Source organism: Parasteatoda tepidariorum, chromosome 5, assembly GCF_982258835.1.
Source record: "Parasteatoda tepidariorum strain Cologne lab strain chromosome 5, Ptep-v5.0, whole genome shotgun sequence".
NCBI lineage: Eukaryota > Metazoa > Arthropoda > Arachnida > Araneae > Theridiidae > Parasteatoda > Parasteatoda tepidariorum.
Genome location: NC_141759.1, coordinates 32,732,408 through 32,750,853, shown reverse-complemented (window position 1 = coordinate 32,750,853; position 18,446 = coordinate 32,732,408). Strand labels below are relative to the sequence as shown.

Here is an 18,446-nt window from a genome sequence, read left to right as displayed (position 1 = left end):
AGAGCATGTAAAATTGGGTGCATTTTTGTCTATATATATGATTATATATATATGGGTGATTCTCACGAAACATGACAATTCGGACCAAAAAATTTGTTCAAATTTAAGGTCTTCAAAATAATCTGAAACAAAATAATCTTTACAGTATTAGCAGTTAAAAAGAATTTCTGGTAACACCTCAATGTCCTGGCATTTATAATCCAGGAAAATGACAGCCAGGATAATGGCAAATTTGCCATTTTATAGCATATAACTTTACTTTAATTTAACATTTTGGCCGAAGACGTTTATATCCTGCAGTATATATATTCTGCATAATATATTTCTTTTGAAATGCATTTTTTTACAAAAAGTATGGATGCATTTCTTTAGTTTTTAAAGAAGTCTTAATAATTTAATCTTTCTAGTAATAACCAGCATTAGATTTACTTAAAATACTTTTGAACTTTCTTTCTGACCATATGTAGTAAATGATGCAGTTTGTAAAGAATATTTATGGGAAATATTTTGACTAAACTTATGTGGTGGTTTTCTTTATATGCAGATGGGCTCTACGATTCTGAGTTTCCCTTGGGTTTCTCTTATTTTGTTTATAATTATGTTTTCCTCACCCTATTTTGGTTTTTGTACTAGACATATTGTTTAACACCACTTAGTTATCTACGCTTGAGTATATATTGTCATAAGTTTTTGTTTTTTAGTTTGAGGTAGCTTTGTTACCATTTAAATGTACATTATCACGAGTAGTGGTGAATAGTAATTTTTTTATAAATGGAAATGTAAAACCTCATGGAATACTAACTAAATTGTTATTGGGTTTGTTTATTGTCTTATAATAATTGTTAGTTGAAATTTTTCAATTATTACTTTTTTAATAGGTATATTTTTCATGTATTTTGAATTTCCCCAGTAAAGTCTTATATATAAATGTTCTTAAGTATTTAAAGGATATAGGTGATATGCATCCAAAGTTAATGTAACTTTATGCTATTTAGCTTATATACATAGAAAATATAAACTCAATGATAACATAAATTTATTCTATTTTGTAAGTTTATCATACACATAACATGCATAAAAAAGAGTTAAAAATTGTTTGAAATATTTAAACTGAATTCAATGGTTATCATTCTAATTTCAGATCCTTTACGATTAAGAACTGAAAAAACATTTCTAGTCAGTGGTGCCAAAATCGACTCTTCTATTGTTCCAATTACCAAAAACTCTGAAATATCTATAACTTTTCACATTCAAAGTAATCTGCCAAGTGAAATAATATGCCGGAGCATTAAACTAGTGCTGAAGAAGCAGAATGCCCCTTCTGTGGACAAGTCGAAGCAATCGGATTCTCATTATCTATCTTCAAAAGCGACAGTTCCAACTGCTCACAGTCCTATGTCGCCAATGCTCTCTGGTGAACTTGGCATTCCTTCCAGAGATGATATGCCGCAGCGTATTTTAGTACAGCCTCAGCTTGTTCTAAGTTCCTATCGCCAAGATGGCTCTCAAATTTATTCAGTGATGTGTAGGAACATACAACAAGTGTTGAGGCGCAGAGACAGCCAAGGTTTCCACAAGGATGATATCAATGAAGAAGAGAGTGGGCTCTTTTATAAGACCAGCATGGTTAAGCTTATTCCTGGAAATAATGTTGTTACCATCCCTGTAAAAGTAAGTTTACTCTTATTAAAGCGTAAAAGTAAAACATAAAGAAGGTTGTTTCCTTTTAACTGTGGCGTAAACACAAACCTCATAGTGCAGCCGGGCTTATGAGATCTGAGATGGTACGTTCCAGAAAAAATAACACTATAAGTTACAATAAAAATATTTTTTCATTTATAAGATATTTTTTTAAGTTCATAAATAATAATAACCCTTAAATAAACTTTGAATATAATTATTGTAAGACAATAAGTTATTTTTCGTTTTATTGAGATAAATTTTATTTCAATTTGGTAGTCTTTATAATTCTTGAGTCTTTACAATGTTTCAATTCAGTTGTTCTTCTAAATTTTGCCTTTTTTATTGCAAATAACAATTTTTATTATCTTTAATTAAAATAAAATTAATGATAATGAATTTAAACACCCAAATTTATATTTTCCAAAATGTTTTTATTTAATATTGTAATTTAAATTTTTTTGTGGAAGGTTTGAGATAAATCTTTTGTGATGGTCTAAATCTTTACATGCGACTACTATTTAGTTAAAATATAATGTATTTTCATTTTTCAGACATTACAGTGTAATACTGTGTTTGTACTATGTGTGATATACTGGTGTGGTCGTATTACTGACTCGGCCATACTGCTAGTTAACATTAAATCAGTGTTGGCAGGTTTTTTACATGTGACAGTTTTTGACGGTTTAAACCGTCACGTCAAAAACCTCACTGTCAAAAATGTCGAAAATGTCAAAAACCTATATTCATATGTAAAATTTAATTAATACATAAAATTTATATATTTTTTTATAAAGGATATTGTTTCTAAATATGTTCTAGAAAAAATAAATTTAAAAATTTTGAAGAAACACTTATATTTTGAATAGTAACCAAAATCTTGTACTTTTGAAAGCTCACATCTTTTGTAATATTATGTTTTCATTTTCACGTGTTATTGAAAATCTGCAGTGATATTATTAAGAAATTTATTTAAAACCAAATTTAGTGTATAATATAGATTATACTAAAAATTAGACATTTTTAAAGATAAACATTAGCAGTTTTGTACATTAGACATCTTTTAAAGAAAAATCTTTTAAACAGATTGGGCACATGCAACATTCACAATCAGGGAATTTTTGTCTATTTTTAGCTCATCTAAAGTAAACTGGGGGGAGGGGGATTAGTGAACCGCTTTCAAGGAGCAAATGAACTAGACTATTGAATTTTGAATTAAATTTCTACTTCCATCATTTTCATTTTGATTATGTAATGTGATGCATGTTCTAATTTTTAAAATTATGTATTTAATTAGGGTAATTAAAAAATTTCCATAATAATTTGTTTACATATTTCATGGATCAGTGACTGTAATGTTCTTCTGTTTCGTTTGACTTTTGTGATTGGTTGTTAGTTTTTCAGAAAAATCAGTAATTCTGAATTTTAAATCTTAAATTTTTTTTAATTCATAGTTAACATAAGACAATACAAATTTAAGTGCTTTCTGTTAAATACACAGAGAAGTTAGTGTCGATTTACAGTATATTCAGCCTATTCATTTACTATGCTGAAAATTTAGTTTATCCAAATACTTGTGAATTTCATTTTGCTGAATACTATATAGTTTTGTTGAATATCTAAATATTCAGCTGTTGAATAATTACTTCTTGCTTTCAAGATATACATTATTTGTATTCTTAATACAAGTGAAGAAAAAAAAATTAAGAGATGAAAATTGTTTTAAAATGATAAGTGTAATAATTATAAATAAATATAATGAACAATATGAATTATATTTATCATTATTCATAAATATAACTACTTTTAAAATCAAATTAGCATACTGGATAATAAAGATATTCAGTCTAACATTAAAAATTTTTTTTATACACTTGTATCAAGTTTGTATTTATACAACATAACTTGTAAGTTCCTTATAAATATAAATATTAGTTAAATGTTCCTTATATGTCAAAAATGCATGGTAATAAACTTTTAATTTTCTTTAATATCAAAAAAAAAAAATTTTTTTTTCAAAATATAAATATTTAAACAGTTTTTGTACAAAATTTTTCTGCACATGCATTTGAATATAAATTTCTGAGATTTTAAATCTGTTATTTTACCTTAATTTTAATAAAAAAATATTTTAAAACCTGCTGATTACCTATAGTATAATTAAATTTCCATATAATGCATGGCAACTGTTGGTAGTTTTGAAGTTTATATATTTTCTTGGCAAACTTCAGTTTTTGACGTTTTCGACGGGTTTTTGACGGTTTAAACCAGTATTATACCCTTGTCATGTCAAAAACCACTTTTTGACGTCAAAAACCCAACCCTGCATTAAATATTTTAACTTTTGTGAAATACAAGTAATACGTTCACTAATATTAATGTGTTAGTGATAAATAATGTAAGTTCAGACTTATAGTACATGCTGTATAACAATTTAGAATATCAACTTAATAAATTAGTTCAAATCATTAGTTTTTAAACAAATTATACATGGTAACAAAATTAGTCCATGCAAAAATTAATCGAAATCATATGTTAAACATTAAAATATGCTACTCTCTTGGAGTATGATAATTTACCACATGATTAAAATACTAGATTTAAATCATGCAAGGAAAGTATAACAGTTCGTTACAGTTAGTTTTAATTCATTCTCTAATGTAAAAGATATTAATTTGAAAAATAAAATAAGGTTAAACAAAAGGAAAGCTGCAATGAGGAGAAAAAATATAAAATTTTTACTTACATTCCTTTTTATTAAAACTTGATTAATATATGACAATCTCACTGGTAGTGATAATTTACCATCACTCGATCGAAAACAAAGAACGTAATCATTTATTTAAATTGTTGCATTTATATACCTAATAACCACTCAAACTTATTTCACATATACTTAAATTTGTTGGTGTTTCATTTCTCTTGCGATGTACACAGATTTCTCCAAACACATCCGCTACCAAAAATTTCTCAAAATCTCGAAATAATAAAATTAGTTTACAAATTTTACAAGCATAACAAACATTTTGTCAGAAAATCATCAAGTTACTGTAAATGACTTCAGAATGTAACACTAAATGTTAAATAATATGATATATTTGTTTTAAGATTCTTATAGAGAAATTACAATGTTTTTTGTGGAAGAATAGAGAACTATTGCAATCGAAGAGGTGATCACAATTAATTTTTAGAAGAGTTTGTATGATTTCAAGTATTATCGAAATATATATTTTAATTTTTGTCTTAATGACTCTTAAAAGTGTCTGTTATATCAAAAGTTAAAGGTTTTATTTAATAGAAAGATATCTCTTAATTATAATTTCTAGGCTTCAATATATTAACTGCAGGGAAAAATTCTGGGCATTAAAATGTATTTTTCCATCATTCAGTTCAAGTAATAACTGTCAATTTTTAACAATGCATGCAATAGCAGTGACACAGTGCCTATGAGTCTTTATAAAGCTTTTTTCAGGAACTTTTTATAAACAACTATGTTATTAAACATAATATTGTAAAAGCTTTATTATTTTTATCATGAGTTTAAGTTTCTCAAATTTTTAAAGAGTTATAGTTGCTAACCTAAGATCCAACAACATTTATTGTTATTCGACTTTGGTAGCTTGTTACTCTAATCCAGTAAACTAAAGTAAATTATGTTCGCTTTTTCTATTTTATCTGAGTATGTTTGTATTTACTCTTATAATTTATAAGTACCAAGTCGTCAGCATTGTGTTAAAGATCTTTTTAATAAGACCTGTGGATATTCTATATTTTTTTTTCGCTACCCGTAATCCATTTTTCAGGATGTGGATAAGTTGTTAGCACCACCACTGCTACTTCCTTGTTTTAATTTTTGGTACATTTTTTTAGGCAGCTGACATCGGCATGTATGTTTTTCATCGTCTCTGGATGGAGTGGGGGAATATTCATTTTGCTCTCTCAAATTTATCGCCATTATTTTCATTTGTGGTAACTGAAGAACAGCCTTCAATCATTAGAAAGCATGTTGAGGAAAATGGTAAGTTACAATTGGTGTGCTTTTCCTTCTATTCTTATTATAACAAATCGAGTTAATTATGACCTGTATCATGCTGTGTCGTTTAACTGAAAATCAAAGTAAAATAGTACATACGTATATTTCAATATTTACTTAAAATAATATATTAGGGATATATATTATAGAGACTCATTATAGATATGAATACAAGGAAAAGCTAAATTTTTATTTCTGGAAGATTTTAAATTTATTATAAAATATTTATTCTGAATTAATAAAGTATTGCAACTCAAATCAATCAAACTAAGTATAAGTGTTGTTTATTTTCATTAAATGAGATATGTCCTCTAGGGGTACACAACGTTTTTGGGATGAGATCTGCAAGGAAAAAAAAAGTTTTGACCCCCAGCCGATCACATTGCATTCAGTTTTTACATCAATTGATAATAATTTAAATAATTCTTGCAGTGTCAATTTTCTAAAAAATTAAAAGCCAAAGAATTATGTTCATATTTTCAAATTATGCATATAATATTTATGATTGAAATTTTGCACATTTTTCTCTCAATAAATCTAATATAAAGCAAGTTTTAAGCTTTTTCTGCAAGAAAATTAGCTTTATTACTTATTTAATCAGCATGAATTATTGACACTTTTATTTTTTAAATAAATCCTTAATCTAAATTTAGTTCGATCACGTTTTATGTAAACAAAATTCTCTATAACTGTAACATATTCATAAAAAATTTGAAATTTTGAAAGATTACATTTTGCCATCTTGTATTCTTGACTCTTATACATTTTGGAATTTTAATGTTATCTGGTTATTTTTCAAAGCTTATTCAAATAAAACTTCTTTTACTAGTTATTTAATTTCTTTTAAATTTTTAGAAAAAAAATTAGAGAGCCACCTTTTTGGTGAGCCACAATGTTGGAAAAGTTATGCACCTTAATAATCTTTTGACTATAAGTGACTATTTCAAAAATGAGACGTGACTAACTGTGTGAATTTATTGCTTTTTAAACTTTTTACATTGTAAATCTCAATATACATACTAAACTAAACTATAAATATAAGTATATAAATTAAAACTATTCACTATCAGAAAAAAAAACTTTAAGGCATTTACACAACATAAAAATGTACCTATAACCTGTGCTGGCAATTAATATCCGTAAACTTAGCAAATATTTTTATTTTGTTTATTGATATTTTATTACAAATTAGCTATTTATTTTTCATAATTATTTTTTTTAACTTTTTTAAAAATTCTTGATTTACTAATGCCCTACATGTGAGTCAATTTATAAATGACACCATTTATAACACATTTTTTATATGCTGTCCATTTTACAATCTTCTACCATATTTTCAATACCTAAATGTTTCTTTGAAAAATCTAGGTCTGTTACTTTTTAAAGCAGCTTCAACTTGACCAATTTTTGAAATTATTTCAAGCTCTTTTTTTAATTGCTAAAATCTTTTTCCCACGCTAGCATACATTTAAAGCTTTAATTCATAAATATGAATTTCCTGGAAAAAAGTGGTCTGACTGCTATAACTGGTGCAAGTAAACATACAGTAATGGATAAGCTTGGACTAAACAAATGCATTCTCCTTCCTCAAAATCATAACTTACCAATGACCACCAAGGAACACAAGCAAACTTTTTGTCAGATATCTTTTATTATCCATGATTCATGATTTTTTTTATGAATTATGGGTCATCATTTCCCAACTATAATGTTAGTTTCTCCAAGATAAAATTTTAGCACTTGCAAAATTGTTGTAAAATTATCTTCCTTTCTTATCTTTAAAATTTTATTCTTGCCTAAAAAGCATATTATATTATAAACAGGTTCATCTAAAAAAATACTGATTAGGTGTTCTGAAATTCAGCCCACAATTTCAGAGGAATGAAAGTTATCATGAAGGTGAAAATTTATTATAGAAGTAGTAGAGTAGACATGTAGGGTGGATGAAATTCTTGAAAAGTGCGTGTAGTTTTTGAATCAAGATAAATTACTTGGACGCATGGAACCCATTGTATGGCCACCGTTTGCGCTATATCTCATTTGTTGGGTCATCTTAAATAAGTAGTTTATGCATCGCCTGTGGACAAACTTGAGGATTGTAGTGGGATAGTATAGATTGTTGTGGCTTTGGCAGACATCTGAAGCACGTTTGAAAGAAGACATCAGACCATCAAAAGCACAAATTTTTGAATATCTTGTTGAGAAGTTGAAAACATATTAAAAAGATAAGAATTTAGCGGGGCTTATATTCTAATAGATCATATCAATATAGATAGGTTTTACTCTATATTGTTGTTGTTCATTTACGTCACACTAGAGCTGCACAATGGGCTATTGGGGATGGTCTGGGAAACATCCCTGAGAATGATCTGAAGACATGCCATCACAATTTTGATCCTCTGCGGAGGGGATGGCGCCACCCTTCGGTAGTCCGACGACCTGCACACGAACTCGAGCACTTTACGGTAGAACAGTTTAACGAGTACCAATACCGCACACCCTCGGTCCCTACGCAGGCAGATCCAAGTGGTCACCCACCCGCACACTGATCGCAGCCAGTGATGCTTGACTTCGGTGATCTGCTGGGTACCGTGTCTTAATGATCAGTCCACTGCGGGACATACTCTATATACATATATAAATCTGTATTGAAATTTCATTCACATTGCATGCAAACTAGTGATTGAGCAATTATATTGCATAGCTTTATAGCAAATATTAAATGAGAACATGCTTGCATACTACAAACTTGTCTAAATTTTTTTTTATTAAATGTTTTGTAGGAGATCTTGTTGCTGGTCTAGAACAAACACTCATATTGCTCATAACAAGTGGCAGTTCATCTTTTCCCAAAGATTCTGTAATACATATTAAGTCATCCAGGGGTTTACAGCTGAGGGTATGAATTTTGAATTTCAACATTGAACATGGGTAGTTTGATATGTGTATTATCTGAATCGATTTTAAATCTGCTAAATAATTATAATTCTTTATAATTTTTTGAATTTGTGTTTATTTCAAGAAAATGTGTTTTGTGACAGATTTATATACTAAGTGATTATCTCAAATCACTAAAATAAGTGGATAAGATTCTGGAAAAGATTTTATAGGAATATGAATTGCATATTTTGTTTAATATTTTTTTAGTATCCCCAATTAATCGAATAATAGAATTAAATTTTAGAATAGAATTAAACCCCCAATTAATAAAATTAAATTTTAAAATGATTGGGGAAATATCTTAAAAAGCTATTTTTATTGATTTAACATGGATTTCAACTGTCATAATCTTAAATTGGCTAAACATTTTATAAAATTCTTGAAATAAAAAATATTTAACTGCAATTCATGTAAAAAATTTTTCGAATGATAACTGGAAAACATTAAAACATTTTGTAGATCATATTCAGCATTTGAACATCCCTGTTTTTGTGAATCTATTTATAATTTTTGCCTTGCTAATTTATTTCTAAGCCATTATTAATTTATCCATATAAATATTTATGTTGGTCACCTATTTGTTGTTTAGTAGAAAAAAAAATATTTTTTTAAATATGAATGTTAATTTCATAAGATTTGAGATTATTAACTGACTAATACTGGTTATTGTTTAATGCAAGGGTAAAATAAGAATTTTACTTGTATTCCTTTTAAATTATTGAGTTATTTAATGCTCCATTGATAATATTATATAGGAAAATTTCTGTTCTAAACAAAGTATATTTTATTATTATTTTACAATAAAATTGGCCATTATCATAATATTTACAGTATGAAGAAAGTGAAGAACCAGCTGATTGGTCTGATGACGTAAGCATTCCCTTAGCTGAAATGGCTTCATTTCAATCTACAGAAGTTTCATTAAAAGTTAAAGCACCGTTTGGTCCTCAACGAAGTGCCAACATGATTGAACATTTTGTTTCATTGCAATGTCCGTGGTCAACAAGCTCACATAAAATTTCTCTTCATTTTCTTCCTCCATTTTTTGTCCTTCATAAGCTACATACCTGTGATGTTAGGTAAGTTTGATTTATCATGCATTATTCTTTAAAATACTTTAGAAGTATGTGAGTGGGTGGCAAAATATTGCACACACTGACTATGATAATTTATGGTAAAGGCATTTATTTCCTTTGCGGCATGTTTATAAGTCTAAAATTTTATCACATTTTGAGTGATTATAATTAAAGTTTCCAGAAATTTTACTATAGCCAAGTCTGATGCGTGGTGGCTCAGGGGATAGAGAGTTTGCCTCCCTACGAAGTCTGGGTTTCGAATTACGCTCCCGGCTCGCACCGACCACAGTGCTGACGTAAAATATCCTCAATGGTAGACAGATTATGGGTTAGGGCTGTCAGGCTAACTGTGAGAGGTTTTCCTCTCCTTGTAACGCAAAGTTAGTTCCATCAAAAGTCGAAGTCAAAATTCTCCTAATATTTGATCCAGGAGATCCCTTGTCTTCTGGATTGGGTTCAAAATTACAAGGCCACGGAGTTGAATATTAGTTGTCGTAAACACAAAATTGGGTTGACTGTTCGACGACGGTTATAAAATAAAATATAGTCAAGTCTCACAGTTGTTCTATATTTGTTGTATTTTCGAAAAAAATGCTTTAAAGTGTCCTGTCTTAAAAAAAAAATGTGTTTTGTCATATATTTTTACTTAATAAAGGAGATTTAGTTTCAGAATTTTTAGGTCTTCTTTCTAAAGTTGTACACCAAAAAGAATTTACAAGCAGTTAAATTCCCCCAAACCATCTATTATATTTAAATAAAGTTAAAAATGTTTACACCTATTCTTATAATTTTTAAAAGTGAATAAAATGAGTTGAATTAGCTTCATTTCAGTGAAAGCCTAGGTGAACGTAACCAACTTTATATGTCCAAGTTTTATTTATTCTGATAAAACCATATTCTATTTTCAATATCTGATTTTTGTATTTGATAAAAAATGTGCAAAATAAGGTAAAAATAAAATGTATGTGACTCAAAATTAATTCAAGCATAATTTTTTTGTGCCAGAAGCTTGTCCTGTCTATGTTCAAAATTTAAGATATTGAATTAACTAATTCTTTTCAATTTTTAAATGATATAAACACAGAAAACAGGAACTTTATTTTCGTTAAGACTTGGGTATTGTTCAAAATATAATAAATTTAAAATGTTTTTCTTTTGTTCATAAATAAATAGGGCTAATTAACATAATTATGTAAAATTTTATATTTATAATTGTTTAATTCGAGTAATTTCATGAGCAATCTGTCACTTAAAAAGTTTATATAAAATAATACTTTATTTTTTGTACTTTAGTTGCTAAGATTGCATAGCTGCTTAATTTTTGCGCTTTTTGTAAAAGTTTGATTTTTTATTATTGCGAAATTTGCATTTTAATATTTTTTAGTTTATATTTCAATAATATTTAGAAGAATTTGAATTAATATGCATTAGAATGTAATATGCATTAAAATATTTATATTTTTTAAAAAGAAGAAAAAAGATAACTTTATGCTGCTTGAAAAATAAACATTATTTGCAGATTTAGTTAACCTGTAATTTTAAATCTGTGTACTTGTATTTTTAGTTTCTAAGCAAAATATTTAATTTTACTAAATATTTTTGTTAGAAACAAATTTTTAATTACATATTAGATTCGTTTGATGCTAAATTATCAGTTATGTTATCAATTATAAAGAAACTTCTTAAGAATACTCATCAAAAGTTACTTAATTTGGACCTATTTCATTGAAAATGAAAGCTAAGAAAGAAAAAAGGCAAATACTATCAAAATCTTCATGTATGTAGTTTCTTATTTAAAATTTGTGCTTGGTTTTCTGGACGCTGTAAACAATTAACTGTAATACATTTGTGATTTAATTTTTGTAATAATTATCTTTCAAAATTATGAGTAAAATATATTTATTTTTCCTGCTGTCTCAGACATACTATAAATGTTACATTCAGTTTTATTTATTTGCTTTTTTAGGAAATATATTCAAGTTGTAATTCATGGAACTACACAAAAGTATCGTTTCCTTTTGAGTAATACTCAGCTTAAAGTGTTAGACCAAAAAAATGTGCCATTAAAGCAGCTTTGCTTGCAAGACAAAGTGGTAAGTTTTTGTTCTTTGTTACTAACTATTTTTCTTATTAAATTAACGTATAAAAGTCTTTTAATAACATTATCAGAGTTTTTACAAGTGTTTAAAATTTGTTTTTATTAGCTTTTCAATTTGTAACATTTTAAAACTAAACTCAGAAATTTTCATGGTGCCTGCTTTTTACTATTTATGTAACTGTGTTATTTTTAAGAACTAACTGAGAATTTCAATCTATACTATAATGATTCAATTATATGTCTTCAATAGAATGAAATTTTGATTGATATTTATCTTTAAAAAAATGCCAAATTAAAAATACTTTTAATAAAAAATTATATTTTATTGATTGCTTTTGAGCATATTTATTAGAATTTTTTAACAATGATTTACTTCAAGGAAGTTAATAATGGTTTCTGTTTGCTTTATTAAAAATAAAAATTTCAGATTATTACTTTGGAGAAAAGTCCATGAATCTTTTTTGTTCATTTTTACTTTAAACATTTATTTTTAGAATCCTAATTATTAATCATTAGAACCTATAATAAAATAAAGTCATATTAAAGTCAGGGAATTTTGACAGTATGAAAAAATCAAGGTAATGTCAGGAAATGTTACTAAAATATTTAATAAATTAGTTTAAGGTACCTAAAAATCCAATATTTTCCTTTAAAAAAAAATAAATAAAAAAAGACCAACCTTATAATAATAGAGATATGCTTTTTTTTCATTTTCAAATCTAATGGCTAGTAGTATTTTGTTTTGTAATATATTTAATATGTAAGAATAAGGCATAGTTGAAAAATGAATTAAAAAATTTATGCCTCCAATTAGAAAAAATCAGAGAAATACAATGAAATTAGGGAAAAATCAGAGAAATTTTTTAAGTGTTTGTGGCTATTTTTCTAATTAATAAAGGGAACAAATTCAATTGACTTACGTCTAACTTCAGCTTTTTTATTTATCAATTAAAAAAAAAAAAAAAACTTGTAATTTTATAAATCTTGTTTATTTTCATTGATGTTTACTTTATATTGTTTTAGGTTTCGTTTACAATTATTTATCAGGTGTCATTTACATCAAAATAACTAAATTCTCAATGTTTTATTAAAAATAGACCTACCTTTTTGATTAAAATTGATATATATTATAGAAATATGTAAAATTTTTAACTTCATCCTACTCACTTTTATGGTATAAATATTTTTTTCTCAGATTGTTAGAGCTGAAGTTACTGCAAGCTTCCTATGGGAAATAATGGGTGAAGATTCTGATATTTTACCTTCCCATTTTGGTTTCTCTATGGATTACGTACTACAGAGTGAACAAAATCTTCAAACTAGCCCATTTAATTTTGAAATCAAGCTGAATGATTATGAGGTTAGATGAATTTTTTGTTATGAAATTTATATAAATTTATATAAATTCACAATCTATTTATTAAATTGATATATTTTCGACTGGTTGAGTTAATTAAACTTATATATCTATAATTGATTCATTACCTTAAATGTATATTGACATAAAAATAAATGTTTTATGATTAAAACTTATAGTTTTACTTCCAAATGTGATAAATAGATTTTCATGCATGATACCATTTCTACAGCTAATTAAGCTCATTTTAAGTAATCTGAGCATAACTAGTTAGTGTTACTTATTAATTGGAGTACAAATCTTAAAAATAAGGTAAAAAAGCCCTTTTTTTTAATTTTTAAGATGTGAGTTAGAACAATCTGGTACATATCCTAACAGTTTAATCAAGTGGCTGGTTGAAAAATCAAACAAAAAGTTATTTTTGGTTTTTATCTTTTTCTTCATGTCTGAAACTAATTCTGGGAATAAAAAAGAACGTGACACTTATTTAGAAAGCTTATTTGTAGATAGATTGTTTCATACAAAAATAACTTTGTATAGATATATATTAATTTTTTTATATTTAAATTTAATACTGTTACACATATCTTTAAATAATTACTATTAATTTTAAATTACAAAAAAACATTTAAAACAAAAAGCATAAACAATTAATTTAAAAATTACTGTTAAAAAACTTTTAAGTTTTTTGGGATTATTCAAATAAATTCCTACATATTAATGACTAATTTATTGCATTATGTTTATATTAATAAAATTTGAAATAATTATCAATTAAATTAAATAATTTGATATTTATAATTATCTACACAAGTACTTTTATTTATTTCCAGTTTAGTATTTTACTAATTAGTATTTATTTCCCCAAACTTTATCCTGGTAGATATTATTTTTGTATGTTAATTGAAAAATATTTGCGAGTTAGGTATTTTATTACATTACATATTCGGTGTCTTTTTCAATTTCAGAGCATTTCCTTTTTTGGAAATTAAAAACCTAAGATTGTTAAATTTATTTTCACTTGGTATAAAAATAATTGTGAAGTAGACTTTAAGTGAAACATTGTTATTCTTAGATTTCAATGATTAAAGTCATTTTCATATTAATATTTAGTTTTTTGTTTAAAGTCTTTTTACATATCGATCATTCATATAGATCTTTTATATTAATCTACTGTTACTTATCTAATTCTTCTTACTTTTTGCTATTCTGTAAGATGAATACTGATAGTCACTCAGAATTATTTTCTTAGTTGATTTGTTTTTGCATTCGAAAACAATCTGCATTTTGCAATTAATTTAAATTAATTTTTTATTAAATTACTGAAATAAGATTTTAATATAATTTTTTCTTTGTTTTTACCATTCATAAACAATTGACCCTTGTTAAGGGGGAACAACACAATAGAAGTTTGTAAAAGAAAGGATTTTTTAATGAATTTTGTAACAAGTGGCATTAAATAACTTATAGCATTTTTTAAACTTATTATACATATTTTAATCTTCATTTTATCATGTTACAAACAGAAAAATTAAAAAATTATGATTCAATACTTAATGCATTTCTTTATCATATTGAATATATTTTAATCTTCTTTTCATTATGCTATAACTACAAAAATTTACAGAATAAACACTTATATAATACTATGCTTGTAACTTATTTTTTAAATGATTGTTAACTTGCTATACTCATAAGTTTAAAAAAATTATTATTTTTTTAAAAAAAAAATTAAAAAATTTCATAAAATAAGTTACATTTTTATGGATTACTCCAAACCAGTCAACCCAATAAAAAAAATACTCTATGTGTAACAAAAACTATATTTATTGTAAACTTTAATATTGTATTTTAAATTTGAAGTAAAATGGTTGAAATTTGTGCTAGTTAGAGTTACAGCAAGTAAGAGAAACATAGTTTCTATTTAATAACATTTAAAGTTTTGTGATCAATAATTCATAAAAATGTATTAATTTTGCTACTAACTATAATGCATCATTACCATGTCTATAACATCTTCTTCTCTGTCTCAATTTTAGTCTCAAATGCTATTTCATGTCGATCTAAGGTCATGGGACACCTCATTTCTTTTTAGAGTAGCAACTGAAATTCTATGGTCATCTTTATTTTGAGCATTTTTTAGAACTGTCAAACCTTCTTAGCTTCTTTCTACCTTCATTAAAAATTATTGCAGCCAAATAAGGTGCAATTTAAATTATTTATATTGAAAGTATCATTAATTCTTTTTCTTACATTACATAATTGAATCAATTATTTGTATGAAATATTATAAATGTGTAATTATTTGCATGAAATATTATTAGGTGTTTTACTAAAAGATTTTGATAAGAGTGAGCAAATCCATTAATTAAATGAATGCACAAGTTCACATGATCATACATGTCACAGCATGTCCTGTCCTGCATCATGCTCGACGTATTATGCAGCAAATCTTACAAGTTTACGAAAATCAATTCAATATTTTGATACATTATCAAAATAAGGATAAATTATCAAAATATGCATTGAATTTTTTTATTTTTTTGAAATTTTATTATGTTAAAATTTATTATATGTTAATGTTTACACGGTGTTAACTTTTATTAAATTACTGTAAAATATTAATATAACTTTATAGGATATTAGGATAATAATATAACATTATATATACTTTATGCTACACAATCAACATTTCTCTAATTTGTAATTAATTTAACTACTTTTTGATTGCAGACTTTGTATGGTGTTCGTGCAAGAGTTGAACCACCAAAGGGATCTGAATTTTGTAGAGTAGGAATTATGTGTTTCATGCATGTTGCTATTTGCAAGATTAATAATTCTGACTATACTTCTTTAATGTATGAAGTTGTAGCAGATCAAACCATGTGGGCTGTTTGTGGAAGAACTGCTGGTGAGTATCAAATATTGTTATATAGTTAATATAGATTAAAATTATAATTTAATTCAAAAGTATTATAGTTAATTAATACAAAAATTTATCACGCTAATTTTTATTTCAGTTGTCAGAGTGTTTACTTATTATAAAAAATTTAAACTGAAATTATTCATGAATTCAGTATGTAATTTTATAATGCAGTTTAGCATTATGCGTATAATTAATAACTGTAGCATAATGTTAGAGAAGTATTTTTAAAAGTAATTTTTATCAAAATAAATATGTTTAAAAAAATTGAAAATTAAACAGGAATAGGCAGTATTCTCCATTCCATCGCAGTACACTGCTTTAATTGATCTCGTAGGACTTAATTGGTCTTTCTTGAAAATATGAGTTTTAAGTATGGCTAAGCTAATAATTGTAATGTATTAAGTTTTTTTAATGTTAATTTTTTAAAACAAATATGTTTAAGAAAGGTGAAAACTAAAAGGAGAACATACAGTCAAATTTCTGAGGGGTATTTTATTGGAGCACCTTATTAATTTAATTATGGATTTATAGTTATTAGTTTGTTGTGTTAAATTTTCTCTTAGGTGTTGCAAATATTGATGAATTAAAGTAAGGCAATATGTAATTTTATAACACAACTTAGCATTATGTGTATAATTAATAATTTTCGTTGAAGAAGTGTTTTTTAAAGTAATTTTTTTAAAAAAATAAGTAAGTTTTAAAAATTTGAAAATTAAAGGGGATTGTGCAGTGTTCTCCATTGAACTTAAAATTGATCTTCAAAAGAAGTAATGTTAAATATGAAAATATGAGTTATGTGTATGGTTAATAATTTTGGGTAATTGTTGATAAGTGTTTTTAATGTTAATTTTTTTAAGCAAATATGTTTAAAGAAAGCTAAAAACTAAAAAGAGAACTTACATGAAATTTCTCTAGGGTATTTTATAGGAAAACCTTATTTAATTATGGATTTAACTTTCTTATTATTAACATAATTTATTTTGTTAAATTTTCTTTTAGGTGTAGTAAATATTGATGAATCTGGAAAACATGCTGTTATTTTGGATGTCATGCCTTTGATTTCAGGATTTCTTCCATTGCCAAATGTTCGTTTATCTAAGTACATTCCTGCGGAACAAAAGAAGCCCTCAACCAAAGGTATGAAGTTATTCTGAAAATAATATGAAAGAAAATTATAAATTAACAAAATTAGGCTTAATACAGCTACTTCCTATTCTCTTTTGACAAATTTTTGTAGCAGTTGTTGTTGACAGGTACTTCCTTATTTAAGGTAGCTTCCTTATTTAAGAATAAGAGGAGCTTCAGGATTAAAAACAGATTTTTTGGCAAAATTTTAATTTTTTAAATTTTAATTTCGATATTTCTTACATAAGTGTTCGAGTTATTAGTTGTATAGTATAGTTTCAGTTCCACAAACAAGAACCTTCCTCAGTGTCTAAACACCAAATGATGGTAGAGAAAAAAAGACACATGTAAAATAGTTTAACTAATAGGGAAGAGGAGCATGTTTGAACAAGAAAATAAAAAGGGAGAAAAGAAAACAGGGTGTGAGGAGATTTGGCAACAGCCTCCAGGTGGTTGGAAACAACCCAACAATTACTTACTATTTCTTATATGCATAAATTATTTTAGAAATGTTTGCTTTCTCAGAATCAATCATTAATTTTTTAGGAAAAGAAAAGTCTTTTCTCTCAAGACTTATTGCTTTCATTGAAAACAAATCAAACTTGATTCTATTGTATTTAGTAAATTTGATACTGATAAAAATACCTTCAGTATTTTGTAGTAAAAGATAATGAATATGAGTCTTTGAGACCACTGTATTGAATTAGGAAAAACAGCCTTTTGAAAATTATTCTTCATTTTTTTTCTTCCAGAGTCTACACCTACTAAGTCCCTTCCTTCAAAATCAACTCCATCAAAGGAGAGTAATCATAAAGCTGCTCGTCTAGAACCTTTTGATACAGGTCAAGTGTTCAGTTGGAGTAGAGCTATGCAAGTTCATGTACTACCTGCTTCCAATTCTTTCAGTTTAGATGTTTCCTCTTGAAGTGTCCTGATATTCATTTGTAAATATTATAAAATAATAAATAATTTTGTTATTGTAGAAGAATCTTATTTTTATCCTAGTCCCTATTTCATCACCTTCTTTTGATTTAAGGTTTATTAATTTTTGCAGATGTGTTTCTTTTTTTCTTAATCTTACTTTTAGTGAATGTTTTTCATTCTTTATCCTTCCAAAGTATTCTTAGATGTATCTTGTGGTGTGAAGTAATTTAATTTTTAAAATTATTCACCGAAGGAGTCATGTCTTAAAAAAAGAAATTAAGTTTCAA

At 26.2% G+C, this 18,446-nt stretch overlaps 1 protein-coding gene across 2 annotated transcripts in view; it reads left to right on the top strand.

Moving 5' to 3' along the window:
- The window catches only part of SIDL (SIDL trafficking protein particle complex subunit 10), a 34,947-nt gene extending 16,732 nt beyond the window's left edge, over positions 1-18,215 (top strand). For both annotated transcript variants that reach the window (XM_016054040.4, XM_071185663.2), the window contains exons 12-20: positions 1,142-1,671; positions 5,551-5,698; positions 8,497-8,612; positions 9,485-9,732; positions 11,696-11,822; positions 13,023-13,187; positions 15,918-16,095; positions 17,110-17,247; positions 17,988-18,215. In XM_016054040.4, coding sequence (XP_015909526.2) covers positions 1,142-1,671; positions 5,551-5,698; positions 8,497-8,612; positions 9,485-9,732; positions 11,696-11,822; positions 13,023-13,187; positions 15,918-16,095; positions 17,110-17,247; positions 17,988-18,160 — 1,823 coding nt within the window. In that variant the 3' untranslated portion in view covers positions 18,161-18,215. The remainder of the gene's footprint in view (positions 1-1,141; positions 1,672-5,550; positions 5,699-8,496; positions 8,613-9,484; positions 9,733-11,695; positions 11,823-13,022; positions 13,188-15,917; positions 16,096-17,109; positions 17,248-17,987) is intronic.
- The last annotated feature ends 231 nt before the right edge of the window (positions 18,216-18,446 follow it).